At 33.0% G+C, this 14,023-nt stretch overlaps 2 protein-coding genes across 2 annotated transcripts; both read right to left on the reverse strand.

Annotated features, from left to right (window-relative positions):
* Positions 1-1,290: 1,290 nt before the first annotated feature.
* On the reverse strand, positions 1,291-4,506 carry LOC122594162. The gene is made up of 4 exons (XM_043766634.1): positions 4,295-4,506; positions 2,130-2,200; positions 1,897-1,983; positions 1,291-1,818 (listed from the first exon to the last, which is right to left on the reverse strand). The coding sequence occupies exons 1-4, from the start codon at positions 4,395-4,397 to the stop codon at positions 1,510-1,512; spliced, it is 570 nt and encodes a 189-aa protein (XP_043622569.1). The 5' UTR covers positions 4,398-4,506; the 3' UTR covers positions 1,291-1,509.
* Positions 4,507-10,150: 5,644 nt separating this feature from the next.
* On the reverse strand, positions 10,151-13,442 carry LOC122593248 (protein GRAVITROPIC IN THE LIGHT 1-like). The gene is made up of 3 exons (XM_043765634.1): positions 13,358-13,442; positions 13,013-13,147; positions 10,151-11,784 (listed from the first exon to the last, which is right to left on the reverse strand). Exons 1-3 carry the CDS (start codon positions 13,405-13,407, stop codon positions 10,275-10,277), a joined length of 1,695 nt encoding a protein of 564 aa, XP_043621569.1. The 5' UTR covers positions 13,408-13,442; the 3' UTR covers positions 10,151-10,274.
* Between the last annotated feature and the right edge of the window lie 581 nt (positions 13,443-14,023).

Raw genomic sequence — 14,023 nt, forward strand, 5'->3', positions numbered from 1 at the left:
AAATCTAACATGAGAAAGAAAATTCATCTCCATTCATTTCTATTAAAATCTTTGAACTAAACGATCCCTAATAACGATAATACTGGTAGTAATGTGGATGTGTGGTGAGCCAACCATGCTGGCCTACCAGCTACACAAATACAATGTACCTTTCAGCTAGAGCTAATTGTCTGGCAAACAACCAACAAAGTCATTTAGTTATCTGCTTTACAAATTAATTCATAATTTGTTCGCATAGTCATCTTCTTCTTCAAACTGAGATGTGAGATTTAATCTGATGTATCCCATTTTTGGTTTAGTGTATTACACAACTAATGGACGCTCAGAAGACAAGCTGATTTTCACGGTTGTTGACAATGGGGTCGCCTTTGTAAACGAGTTCATGTATCTTAATGAAAGTGCCAAAGATATCGGTTGTGTCATCTCAATGATTGTACTCTCCAGTCTCCTCTGGCTGCATTATTATCCAAGATCAAGCATAAATGTTAAAAATCACAGCAGATTCAGTTTCTCTATCTTCATGGTATGGGTCTATGGGACAATTCTTTCTGAAAAAAAATCAAGCTAAAGCTATTTATATATCCATAGATCATTACTTGTAAAGCTCCTTTAATTTATACATGAATTAAGTATAGAGAGCTACAAGCTTACAGAACGATCTTGTTCAAGGTCTTTAAGCAGAAAAGCTCTTGTGAGTCGTTGAGTCCTTCCAAAATCAACGTTTTATACATAACCGTTTATCATCATATGTAAAGCTAACATTTTCGTGTATAAAATTAACATCTTTGAATTTGAATTTTGAAACCATCATTTTTCTACATACATTTCTCAAGGGGAACATAAAACTGTTTCTTATAACGTTTTCATTGGACTAAAATAGTTGGATCGTTTATAAGATACAAATGAAACGTTCACGGGTATTCTAAGCAATAGACCCTCTACAACGGGAGTGTGAAATATGTAAAATTTGTTTGAATTAGAGTGTGTTGTGGTGAAATGAGAAATAAGGTTGTAGTTAAAGAGGAAAAAATATAATCAAAACAAAAAAAAATGCTTGAAAAAAATGTCTTTTTTTTTGTTTAATCCTACAAAACCTGCTCCCACAGGCCCACCATCTCCGCATCTTCTGCTTCTTCCAGACAACACCAGAACATGCTAATGACGCATGACACGTATGGCGTCGGCATCCTCTATTACCCAAGACGCAAGCCGACACCATAATAGACAGAGGCCTAAGAAACCATATCTACATTGAGAGTTTCCTTAGTTTAGATAAATACTGTACTACCTTAAATAATTGAGAAATATCCTTTTAAAATCGTTAATTATACATACACAGTAACCATAAAACATGTTACCCATATCATCTACCATTAGATATGAGCCCGGAAAACATATTATCAGCTTCTACAAAATTGATGACGGTAATTTGTCAAAACGTACATCAGTTACTCATTTCAAAACTAGTTAACCATTCCGAAACCAACAAAAATACATATATTTTATGCTCTAATGGCGTTTCCTACTACCACCTTTACCACCTTTCTTCCTTTTTCCACCCTTCTTCTTGCCACCTTTACCAGACGCACGATCACTCGAGCCACCACCAAAGCTAGAATCACCACCAAACCCGTAGCTTCTGGAACCACTGCCACCCCTAGAAGAGGAACTAGATTTCAATAAATCTTTAACATCAAGAACACCATTCCTAAAATGTCCAGCATTTGACATCAGTACTCTATCCTCACGTCTACGTGTATCTGATGCCCGTTTACTACGATTGCCACGCTTCCCACCAACATGTCCAAGTATTATGTTCTATTAAAATATGTTGGTAATTTCAGTCACTCTAAATGTATAATTTTTGATTAACAAGAACAGAAAAAAACTAATAACCTCTTGTAACATCTTTTGTTCCCTTTCTTTCTGTCGTTTCATTGGCACACGTGCCACGCTTAAAGGTAATCTCTGTTTCTTGGGAGGCTGTAACATTATAATCAGCAAAGAAAATACTTAATGATCATGGTTTAAGTGAGTGAGTCAAACTTATCAAAATACTCTCATAAGATTAATCCTTATAACACAACTATGAACAGATGGAACACAGATAATATCATAAGAGACCTTACCTTTCCCCCAAAAGAAAGTACTTTTCTATTCTCCATGTCCTTCTTGTCTTTCCATGTCATATGGGAGGATCCTGAATGTACATTTCAAACAAGTTAAGACATGATGATTACATTCTTTTCAGTATAGACATACAAAAAGGGGTATTTCTACTTAAGTTTACTCATTGAAAAATTCTGAATAGAAGTTATAGAAATGGATGTTTTCGAATTTCATGTGTGTCTCACTGTCTTGTCCATTAAACGTCTACTGTAGTATAAAATGAGTGTTACCCAAAAAACATTCCTAATTAGGCTTCACAAAGTAGCTCAATGAAAGTTATAGCTAAACATACACATCTGGACAACAGTTTCTATGTATAGTACCCCAGTCATTACTTGTGTCTTAGAATCTAAAAGAAACAAAGTTCATTAAATTTATGTCTTGAGAAAAAGGCTCAATTTTATCATGGAATAGAAATAGTAGATTAAAAGAGAAGGCATATTAATGTCATATGCGGCCACATTTAAGTACCATGGCTTATAGTCCTATCATGATTTTCATGACCTAAAAGGAAAGGTATTTCCTTTCATGCTGGTTGTCTATGAGGAATTTAGAATGGACACGAGACCAGAAATCATAACTCATAGCACTAATCTGTAACTACGTGCACCAGCTTAGAATTGTCCCAAGATCAAACAAATAAGAATCTGTTTGTTTTTAATACTCGACTCTATTGTTTTATTGCATACTTAATATCTACGTGGTTGATGGGGGGCCGTCAGAGAGTCAGTTACCCTTTTTTACTTGCTAACTTCATGCGACAAGATGAGCGATTAGTGTCAGAAGCACCAGGTCAAAATGGGTTATGGTTCCCAAAGGCAAGTTCAAATGGGTGAGGGTCCAAACAGGCAGGTTCAAATACATTTTGGAAGGGTATCTGCTACATGTTAAAGACCAATATTCCAGCCAAGAGAAAGGAAAGTAAAAAGCATGAGATGAGTTTGGAATAAAAGAAAACGAATACAAAGAGAGCATAAGTAGAACAGTTTGATTAGACAACGTGAAGAATGCAATAAAGAGCTCTAAGCAATAGAGAATAACAAAAGGAACACGAGGTTTTCTTTTGTTTGTTATGCAAAAACAGAAAGAAAGATGTTCACGTAGATACGTTTTAGTTGCTGAAAATGTCAAGCTGGATCAAACTTCTAGTTGAGATCTTCACTAATTAGTCTAAGATGTATAGTTGAATCATTTAAGTGCACCTTATCTTGGATGAGTTACTGTATGGTTCGTCAAGTCTGTAGAAAGCTATGGTTAATCAAACATCATTTTTCTTGCTGCGTTACAATGTGTTACCAAACTCTGATAAAGTTTTAAATTGTTGAATCTTACATTAATGTGACATGCAAAAGATAATTCGGGAAGGGATCGATTATATGAGCGAATAACACAATAATATGACTGCAGAGTTGTAGAGAAGAATATGATGATTGACAAACTGATCAAACAAAGAAAGCAATAAGCTACAGAATTTGAGCAAAAAATTAATCCTGCCCATGTTTGTGTTTTTGTCAATATTTGAATGGTATGACCCCCACGGATTTTGTTACATCATACCTGACCTCTGGGATCAAGTGATAACATCCTTGCCTTTGGAGACAGAGGTCAAGGGTTTGATCCTTATTCCTTATAAGGGCAGAGGTCCTATCTTACCTTAGGTGGAACCTGGAAATAGTCGCTCGACCTTAGGTAGGGGTAAGATTGTCAACATCTCTAACCTTTCCCATACATCTTTGTAGACGGTATTGGGACCCGTAACCCATGGAAAGGCGGATTTAGATGTTACTCACTTACAATAGCACTGATCACTGCCTAGAAAAACCAGTATAGTCTTCTTATAGTAAATGAATCCAATTAATCCAAGTTTATCAATGAGGTAAAACGATGTTGGTAGTTTCACTAACCTACTAGTATCACCAAAAATAGTTCAGATTCACTCTTTTTTCAGTCTCATTCAGTCTCTCATTTTCAAAAAAGATTTTTAAACCCTATATCTAAGTTTCTTCCATCTCAACCTAAATAAAAAAATTCCAACTATAATGCCTATTGGTATTTATACACCACCGAATAAAAACCCAACCAAAAAGCATAACAAAGAAAGTGAAATATGTATATATATATATAACCATATACTGAATGTCTTTCATGATAGATTTGAGTTCCATTTTTGTAGACCTCATATCCATGTAATCTGTAGTTGGTGGTTCCTCTTTCTTTCTCTTTTCCATTTCTTCTTGTTGAATTGTTTTTTTTTTAATAACAGGGGAGGGTTTAGAAATTAGAATTGAAAAAGAAGACAACACAGAAGAACAAAGATACAAAGAGAATTTGTTGGGCTGAGACAGTTTCTTTCCCTTTTATTTGGTTTGGACTTTTGACTTTTGAATTACATGGAACATATTACAAATTTACAAGTTGTTCATATTTATAGTACTAATATTATAACAATGTAATTTAATACTAATATGTGCATGTTAGTATTTAGTAAAAGATCAAGTTAAGAGTGACGACGTCCATTTCTTCATCTAGTAATTTAATTGTGAATTTGATATTGATTTGATAATTGACTACTGGATCGGCCCAACGGACTCGATTCATTTTCTTTCTCTTTTGTTTGTTTTGACTTTGACTTTTGAATTAAATGGAACATGTTACAAATTTGCAAGTTGGTTTATATTTATATATAGTATTAGAATTAGAATTATAACAATGTAAATGGTACTAAAATTATAACAAACGTCTCAATTTTTTCATTTAGTAATATTGATTGATGTTCTTAAAATCTCAAATCCTAAGACTATAGTCAAAGAGTGATAGACCCTTTTTTTTTTTTATGGAAGTTGTGATCCGATTCAATTTATAAAGATCATTTTTGATAATAGCATTCATTCTTGAATAACTAAAAGAATGTGAATCTTATGTGAACTAATAATGTACTGTATGTATCACGTGAACAGTTGAATGTAAATCTGGATATTGATTTAACAACTGATTACTACTTTGACCAGATGAGATCCATTATAATTCTGAATTGAAAAGAGCATATTACTATTTAAAAATATATAACTTCTTTAGTAAAGGGTCCTTACCACAACACAGTATTTTCTGCTTTGCCGTAGGCTTACGACTTTGTTTCTGGTTGCTCGGACAAACTTCCAGAAGGGTCACCCATTTGACATTGCTTCCGCCCAAGCACGCTTAGCTTTGGAGTTCTCGTCTCATCCACAGCCAATACGCCTAAAACGCGTTGTGTTATGTAAGACCATTGATGTCATTTATAGCCAGGATCCCCTTGTATGTCAGCGATGTATGCTTTTGACAAGATATTATCTTACCTTAAAATAGTTCAACAACAACCAATTAACAAGTTACGGTGCTTGACAAGTATTCCCGGGTACCTATAACACATATGAGATCAACCTATAAGCTACAACAAAGCATAAGCGCTAAACAAGGAAATTTCGGCGTGTTTCCAGCTTTGCGCCATTCACTTGCCAACGACTTATAGCAATCAAGAAGACCAGATACAACAAAACTCAGTTCTGGAGGCACTCAAATACCTTTTTAAAAATGTAAGGTTTGACTCTTGAGGAGCTTTAGTGAATGAGTTATGATTTTTTCAAAACAAACCTGCATCATTCGTCCTAGATCCGACCAGTTCTAGAAATCAGCATTTTTTACTTATTTCTGAGCAATATCAGAAGAAACTTAGTTCATATCAAATTTAGAGGATACATAGACCTTTTCAAAAGTATAAGCTTTGTCTTATAACTCATTCAGATGAATTTTCTATGATTTTTTCAAGATGACAGAAATTTCAATCTTAAAGAACCCTTTGTTTTGCAAACTATTTCGACCGTCAAACAAACATAGCAAACCTTCACGACCTATTAAACTTGGATACACCCGAAATAGACTCAATTGATGACTTGATGCCATCGGTTGATCCACAAATCGCTTACACATAATATGGAACCGATTATACGTTCGAAAACTATCAATTATGATTTCAAAACGTAATCTATTCATAATCAAACCTCAAGACCTTAATCTACAACTTGAAATCAATAAAAGATCTGGAAATCATGATGAAATTGAAAGATATATTACCTTTAACTCATAATCAGAAGGATAATCAAAAGAATGATTAAAGATGACCTAAAACCAAAGTCAACTGAATTTTAGCCCACTGTGACAGCCTATAACTAGACTTCTAGACCTCCATGGATAAATTCAACGGTTTAAAATCTTCACCTACATGTCAGGAAGCTACAGTCAAAAAACCAAGATGATCCGACGGTTCAATCTCCGAGGATCGGATGTTTTTTGGGCTGTGGTATGTAAAAACGGGATTTCTTGATCTATTCGTTTCAAACTCATCTCAAACCCTCACGACTTGAAACTTTGTAGATCACTTCAAGGCATCATTAAAAACTTAATTAATACCATGAAACCATCAATTGATCCTTGGATTACTATAGGGATGATTGAAGGATCAAAACCTAAGAGAAATCACCACCGAATTGCTTCCGAATCACGTAGGAAAAAAAAAGAGGCTAGGGTTTTGTGTGTGAAACTTTGTAAGGGTTTTGATCTTAATATGAGACATATAGGACGTGATTTTGGTCCTATGTATACTGAAACTACTTTCGAAAGTTAACAACTAAGTCCTTGCACTTCCTTAGTTCCTTATAACTCGTTTTGTCACAAAATTGCTCGTTTAACACATATGGGAACACTTAACGACTCTTATTAATCATCGTTAATAATTTTTTTCATCAATTTAATCATATTACACATTAACATATTAATCCCACATTTCATATATTAAACATATAAGCATTTAATCATGTAAGTCAATTAAGGCATATAAACTTAACGAAACCTAACGTTGACTAACGTACAAGTCAAACATCAAACATAAAAAGTTTGGGATGTTACACTTATTTAGTAATTGAAGACGTGTCCTAATTTTCATATAGTAACTTTGATGTTCTAAAATTTTCAAATCTTACAGACTATAGTCAAATCTTAAGAGAGAGTGGGAGACCCTTTTTATTGTATGGAAGTCGTGACAAGATCCAATTATAAGGATCACTTTCGGTGATACCATCCAGATTGGAATAGCTGCAAGGAATGTGAATAAAATATGAACAAATAATTAAGTTCCTGATTTGAGTGATTGATTAAGTTCTTAACAATTAAATTTATTAAATCAAATGAGAACGAATCATTTGAGTGAACGATTAAGTTTCTAATGTGAATAAAATGTGAACGAATAATTTGAGTAAATGATTAAGTTTCTAATAATTAAGTTGTGACAAGATCCAATTTATAAGGATCACTTTTGATAATACCATTCATCCTCAAATAGCTACAAGGAATGTGGATATAATGTGAATGAATAATGTACTGTACGTATCAAGTGAACAATTAAATGTGAATCTGGATATTAATTAGACCATTTACTACTTTGACCAGATGAGGTCCATTACAATTTTGAATTTGAAAGAGCACATTACTATTTAAAAAATGTAACTGCGTTAGTAATGGGTTCTAAAATATTTGTAGAGACAAACATATTCATTTTTAATTTTGTAAACTTGATGTTCTTAAAATTTCAAAATTTAAGACTATAGCCAAATCTTAAAAGATAGTGAGTGACTCTTTTTTTTTTAATGTAAGTTGTGACCTGATCCAATTTATAAGGATCATTTTCGATAATAGCATCTATTCTCGAATAGCTGCAAAGTATTTGAATAAGATATGAACTAATAATGTACCTCATGTGAACAATTGATTGTGAATCTGGATATTGACTTGACCATCGACTACTTTGATCAGATGAGACCCATTACAATTTTGAATTGGAAAAAGCACATCACTATTTAAAAAATGTAACTGCTTTAGTAACGGGTTCTTAAAATACTTGTAGAGACAAACGTCTCATGTCCTCATTCAGTAATTTTGATGTTCATAAAAGACTATACTCAAATCTTAAGAGAGAGCGAAAGACCTTTTTTTGTTTGAAAGTTGTGACCTAATCCAATTTATAAGGATCACTTTTGACAATAGCATCCATTCTCGCATACTTGCAAGTTGCAAAAAAATGTGAACTAATATGTATTGTATGTATCACGTGAATAGTTGAATGTTAATCTGGATATTGATTTGACAATTGATTACTTTGACCAAATGAGACCTATTACATTTTTGAATTGGAAAGAGCATATTACTATTTTAAAAATGCAACTTCATTAGTAATGGGTTCTTAAAATACATGTAGAGAAAGACGTCTCTTAATTTTCATGTAGTAATTTGATGTTATCAAAATTTCAAATCTTAAGAATATAGTCAAATCTTAAGAGAGAGTGAGAGACCGTTTTTTGTGTAGAAGTTGTCACCTGATCCTATTTATAGGATCAAGGATCACTTTTGATAATAACATCCATTATCGAATCTTTTGATAACAACATCCATTCTTGAATACCTGCAAGGAATGTGAATAACATGTGAGATAATAATGTACTTTTATGTACCATGTGAAAAGTTAAATGTGAATCTGGATATTGATTTGATAATCGACTACTTTGACCAGATGAGAGTCATTACAATTTTGATATGGAAAGAGCATATTACCAATTGACCTTTTTTATTGACCTTTTTTTTATTGTATAGAAGTTGTAACAAGACCCAATTTATAAGGATTACTTCGATAATACCAAATGTGAATAAAATGTGCAAGAATAATGTACTGTATGTATCTAGTGAACAATTGAATGTGAACCTGATTTGACTATTCACTACTTTGACCAGATGAGGTCCATTACAATTCTGATTTGGAAAGAACATATTACTATTTAAAAGAATGTACCTACCTTAGTAATGGGTTCTTAAATCCTTGTAAAGACAAACGTCTCCTTTTTTATTTTGTAATTTTGATGTTCATAAAATTTCAAATTTTAAAACTATAGCAAAATCTTAAGAGAGTGAGATACTTTTTTTTTTGTATGGAAGTTGTGACCCGATTGAATTTATTAGGATCACTTTCAATAATAGCATCCATTCTCGAATAGCCGCAAAGAATGTGAATAAAATATGAACTAATAATGTACTTCACGTGAACAATTGAATGTGAATCTGGATATTGATGTGACCATCGACTACTTTGACCAGATAAGACCCATGAATTGAAAAAAGCAAATTCGTATTTGAAAAATGTAACTGATTTAGTGAGAGATTCTTAAAGTACTTGTAGAGATAAACGTCTCATTAATTTCTTCATTTAGTAATTTGATGTTCTTAAAATTTCAAATTTTAAGACTATAGTCAAATCTCAAAGAGAGATTGAAAAACTTTTTTCTTTTATGGAAGTTATGACCTGGTCCAATTTCATCGATACTTGGATACCTATAAGAATGGTATTCCATTGTCCATACTCATTGTAATACATGTGTACTCTCTTGGAGTATGACCTTACACTCGGATCCTAAGATATATAGTGTTCGGCGCCAATTGCATATGCATCATCATTCAACAGATGTGGAATATAAACAGGTTGACCAAACGCTTTATTCTTGACGTTTTGTTTTTCGAAGTCAAGATTTTTCTCATTGATGTTGCAATCCAAACAAACTTATTGTCAATTTGGAAGAACCAGAAAGCATCTTGCTTTTAGCCCAAGGTAAAAAAAAACACACGTACTAAACCATTCTTAGAGACATTACTTAATTTGTTATCTTAATATCTTTTGATTAAATTAAGAATAGAAGCCATACATGTAACATCAAAGATTAACAAATTGACTCATAATCTTGTAACTTGTGTTCTATTATCTCGCTAGCACGTTGTTATAATTATCGATATCAATATCCATATTTTTGTTGTTGTCCAAAAATAAAAATAATAAATAAGATTTAAGGTTCTAGGCAAAGCATTCTGAAGTAAAAATATTTTTACACTTAATATTATACATTTTTTTTACAAAAAATTATATAATACAACAAATATAAGAAATTAAAAAGAACACTTTAAAAGTCAAAAATGGAATGCCATCCATTTTAAGACGGATTATTGAATACTAAAATTAACTACAACTTCCTCCTTTACATTTCACACTTAGTTACAAGATACACCCTCGTTTTGACAACATTTCCATTTCCAAGCTTAAACCCAGGACTCACCGGAAAACCAACAACATATTCGCCACCACCGGATCCAACCCATCCCCCGGGAAGCTTAGCCACGCTCTCCATATAATCCGGATGGAACTCGTCCCCACGACCCCCTTCAAAATGACTCGGCAACGGATTCAAAGAAAACGCAATCAAATGAAGCAACCAAACCGCTTTTGCCAAAGCCAAAAACCCCCTATAAAACCGACTCCTTGGATGATTTCCTTCCATCACGTGTCGTCGTTGTTCTAGATCTCCAAACAACGATTCCTCCATTTTAGGATGCATAATCGAAAGGTACTTGTTCAAGCAAAACTTCCCAAAATGACACGTTGGCACGATTTGTAAAAGGTCCATTGGATCGACCGATTTCATATCGTTGTATTGTTTAAAACACTCGTATCGAAATTGGCCATGGTTTAAAAGAGATGATAAACTTCCATCAATGTTATACGTCTCATGATCGAAACCTTGGAATATTATTCTACTTACATACGATTCAAGTGCGTATTTCGCATGATTTGGCTTGATCATCGTAAATGAATCTTTTATGATCACGCTACTAGGATTATTATTATTATTTCTTGATGTGGCAATTATTGATTTAATTGTGGCACTTATATCCCAATGTGCTGATTTCATTAACGCAAGAAGAACCAACCCGAAGTTTCTAGAACTTTCTTTGACGGAACTTAGGCACGTTTCAAATACCTCCGGTGTTGCCAATGTTGTTGCCTTTGATGACGACACCCTCGCCTCACACGGTGACGTCATGCTCTGAAAATGTTGGCTACTACACGCGACTCTACTTCTCGACCGAGTAGACCAAGACTTATTACTTCTCCTTGTTACGCCACGGCCTGTCATTAACTTATGTTTTAAGATATCAACCTCGGCCGCCTTGCTCTTCACCTCGGTATGAAGTTTCTCGAGTGCAGACTCGTACGATGTCACCATTTCTCGAATCGTTGGCCCTGACATCATTCGATGACCTCCATCCATTATTACGGTGTTGATGCTTTTTCGGAACCTCTTCATCAAAATCCCTAAATTTCGCAGCTCTGTGACAACTGCAACATCCGCTAACCTAATTCTATCGGCGTCCCAAGGACAATGTGCTTCTTGTAGATCCAGGTACGATTTTTTCATATACGACATCGTTTCAAACACTTGGTCTATCAACGTCATCATTTCCATTTCTTGCTTGGTTCTGTAACCGCTGTCCTCATCCTCTGTGGCCACTTCGGAATACTCTTCATCTTCGTCGGTATAGTCAGCGTCTCGGTTGGAGTCATTGAAAATGTCGTCATCGGTGAAGTCGTTGTTGCTGATAGAGTTACCAAGCGGGCGGAGCAAGCAGGAGGAAGTGATACGGTTGATCAAACCCGAGAAGTTACAAATCTTGTTGGCCATATTCTTCTTGATTCCTCCACTACTCTTTCTAGTAATAAAAATACACAATATATACACAACAAATCAAATTTCTAAGATCATATCTTGTGTTGTAGTGATCTAATATATATATATATATATATATATATATAGGGTAAAGTTATTTTGAGAACTTTTTTTTTTTTCGAGAACCTTTGAGAACTTTTCAAATCAAGTCTGACCGATGATTGTTCTTTACATGAAAATTGTTTTTTGAATAACTTATGTGTAATTCTAAAGTTTATAATTGTGTGAAACATGGATTATCATCCACTATACAATTATGTGGAGATTTAGATTTTTGATCACATGTTTTCGAATATTGCTATGATCACATATATGCAAGTCGATCACATGTAATCATAGCAATATTCTCGCAAAAAAAAAGTTTCTCAAAATAACTTTTAACTTTTTACTATATATATATATGTGTGTGTGTGTGAGAGAGAAAAGTGAATATAAAGTTGTCTGGCACCTAAGCTTAGGTGTGGAACCTCTCACATACAAATTTTTTAATATATCTTAATTGATTAATGAATAAATGCTTGAGCCCCATGAATTTTATGAATAAAAAAACAATATGTGATTGTTCCACACCTAAGCTTAGATACCCGGCAGCCTTATATTCACATCTCATATATATATATATATGGGGATGGGAATATAAGGCTGTCGGGTATCTAAGCTTAGGTGTGGAACACTCACATATTGTTTTTTTAATACATAAAAATTATGGGGGCCTATGCATTTATTCATTAAACAAGAAATAATAAAATATTAGTATGTGAGGGGTTCCACACCTAAGCTTAGATGTCAGACAACCTTATATTCTCTTTTCCCTATATATATATATACTATACACTAATACACACATGCATATACAACAATTCTACATATTATAGTTTATGTGCTATTTCTACTTGTGTAAAGTTATTGTGTATATCACAAGCTGATCTTTTATATATGTTATTGCATGTGTATACAAGTAGCTCTTTATATATACATGGGCGCATAATATATTAAACAAACAATTCTACGTTTTATACAATTATACAGTTATACGATGTGCGTTATATATGTCTATTTGTATTTGTTGTGTAAAGTTTATAATACATGCATGGTATATTAAACAATTCTAAAGCTTTATACAGTTATACGATACGCAATATTATATACGTGTTGTTAGTACATGTAATTACGTAAAGTTTATAGCACAAGTAGCTATAGCTAGCTCTTACTTGTTGGAGATCTTGTTTGTTTTCAAAGGGACATCTCCAAGGAAAATGTTATCTGGATCCATGTCGTATGGATTAGAGTACTGAAACCGGAGACTTGACATTGGTTCCAAAGGTTTCAGGTTCATCTTCAAATTCCTTAAAAACATATAGATTACAGTAGTATATGTATATATGTAAGCACATGAGTTAAAATTATAAACCACCATGAGATTTGCTAACTAGTACCCCTACTAGCGCACCAGTTAAGTAGCATTAATAAACTAACACGAGTCAATTATCGAACTATTAATAAACTAACACGTTTATCTTAAAAAAATAATAAAAAAAATAAATATGAAAATGCACCTTTGATGATGACGAGATTTGCATGATCCACATAACATGTTTGGAAACATTATTTCTTTTTTCTGTTTCTTTTGATGTGTAATGCTTTAGGATCAAATGCATTGAATTTTATTTATAGGCTTCACATATATATATATATATATATATATGGTTAAATGCACAAGGAACCTCTAAGTTTAGCCAGCTTTGCAATGAAGACCCTAGCTAAAGGCCTAATCTAATAAATTTTTATTATTGGTAATTTGTTTTTTTATGTTTGGATATTATACCTAGTATGTTATACTAGTAATGTTGTATGCATCTTGACCATTAGTTTTAATCTAATGGTTAAGATCCAAAAATTATCTTTAAATCTTGACATTTAATTTTAATCTAAGAGTTAAAATTTCCAGTAAAGTTGTTGGAAATAACATTAAAAGATCTCAATATTATATTCTTTTTTATAAGTTTTAAAGTTAAGCATTGCATATATTGTACTTTGATATTGATAATTATCATATATATATATATATATATATATATGATATATAAGTTTTGATAAAACTACACGCTTAATTGAAGCTAGCTAAAACAATCTACAAAGATTTTATTTTAAAATCAATAATAACAACAAACATGACCTAATCTTTGCATATGGGTATGTGGATGTGAAATATAGATTGTCTT

Source organism: Erigeron canadensis, chromosome 3 (assembly GCF_010389155.1).
Source record: "Erigeron canadensis isolate Cc75 chromosome 3, C_canadensis_v1, whole genome shotgun sequence".
In the NCBI taxonomy this organism is placed as follows: Eukaryota; Viridiplantae; Streptophyta; class Magnoliopsida; order Asterales; family Asteraceae; genus Erigeron; species Erigeron canadensis.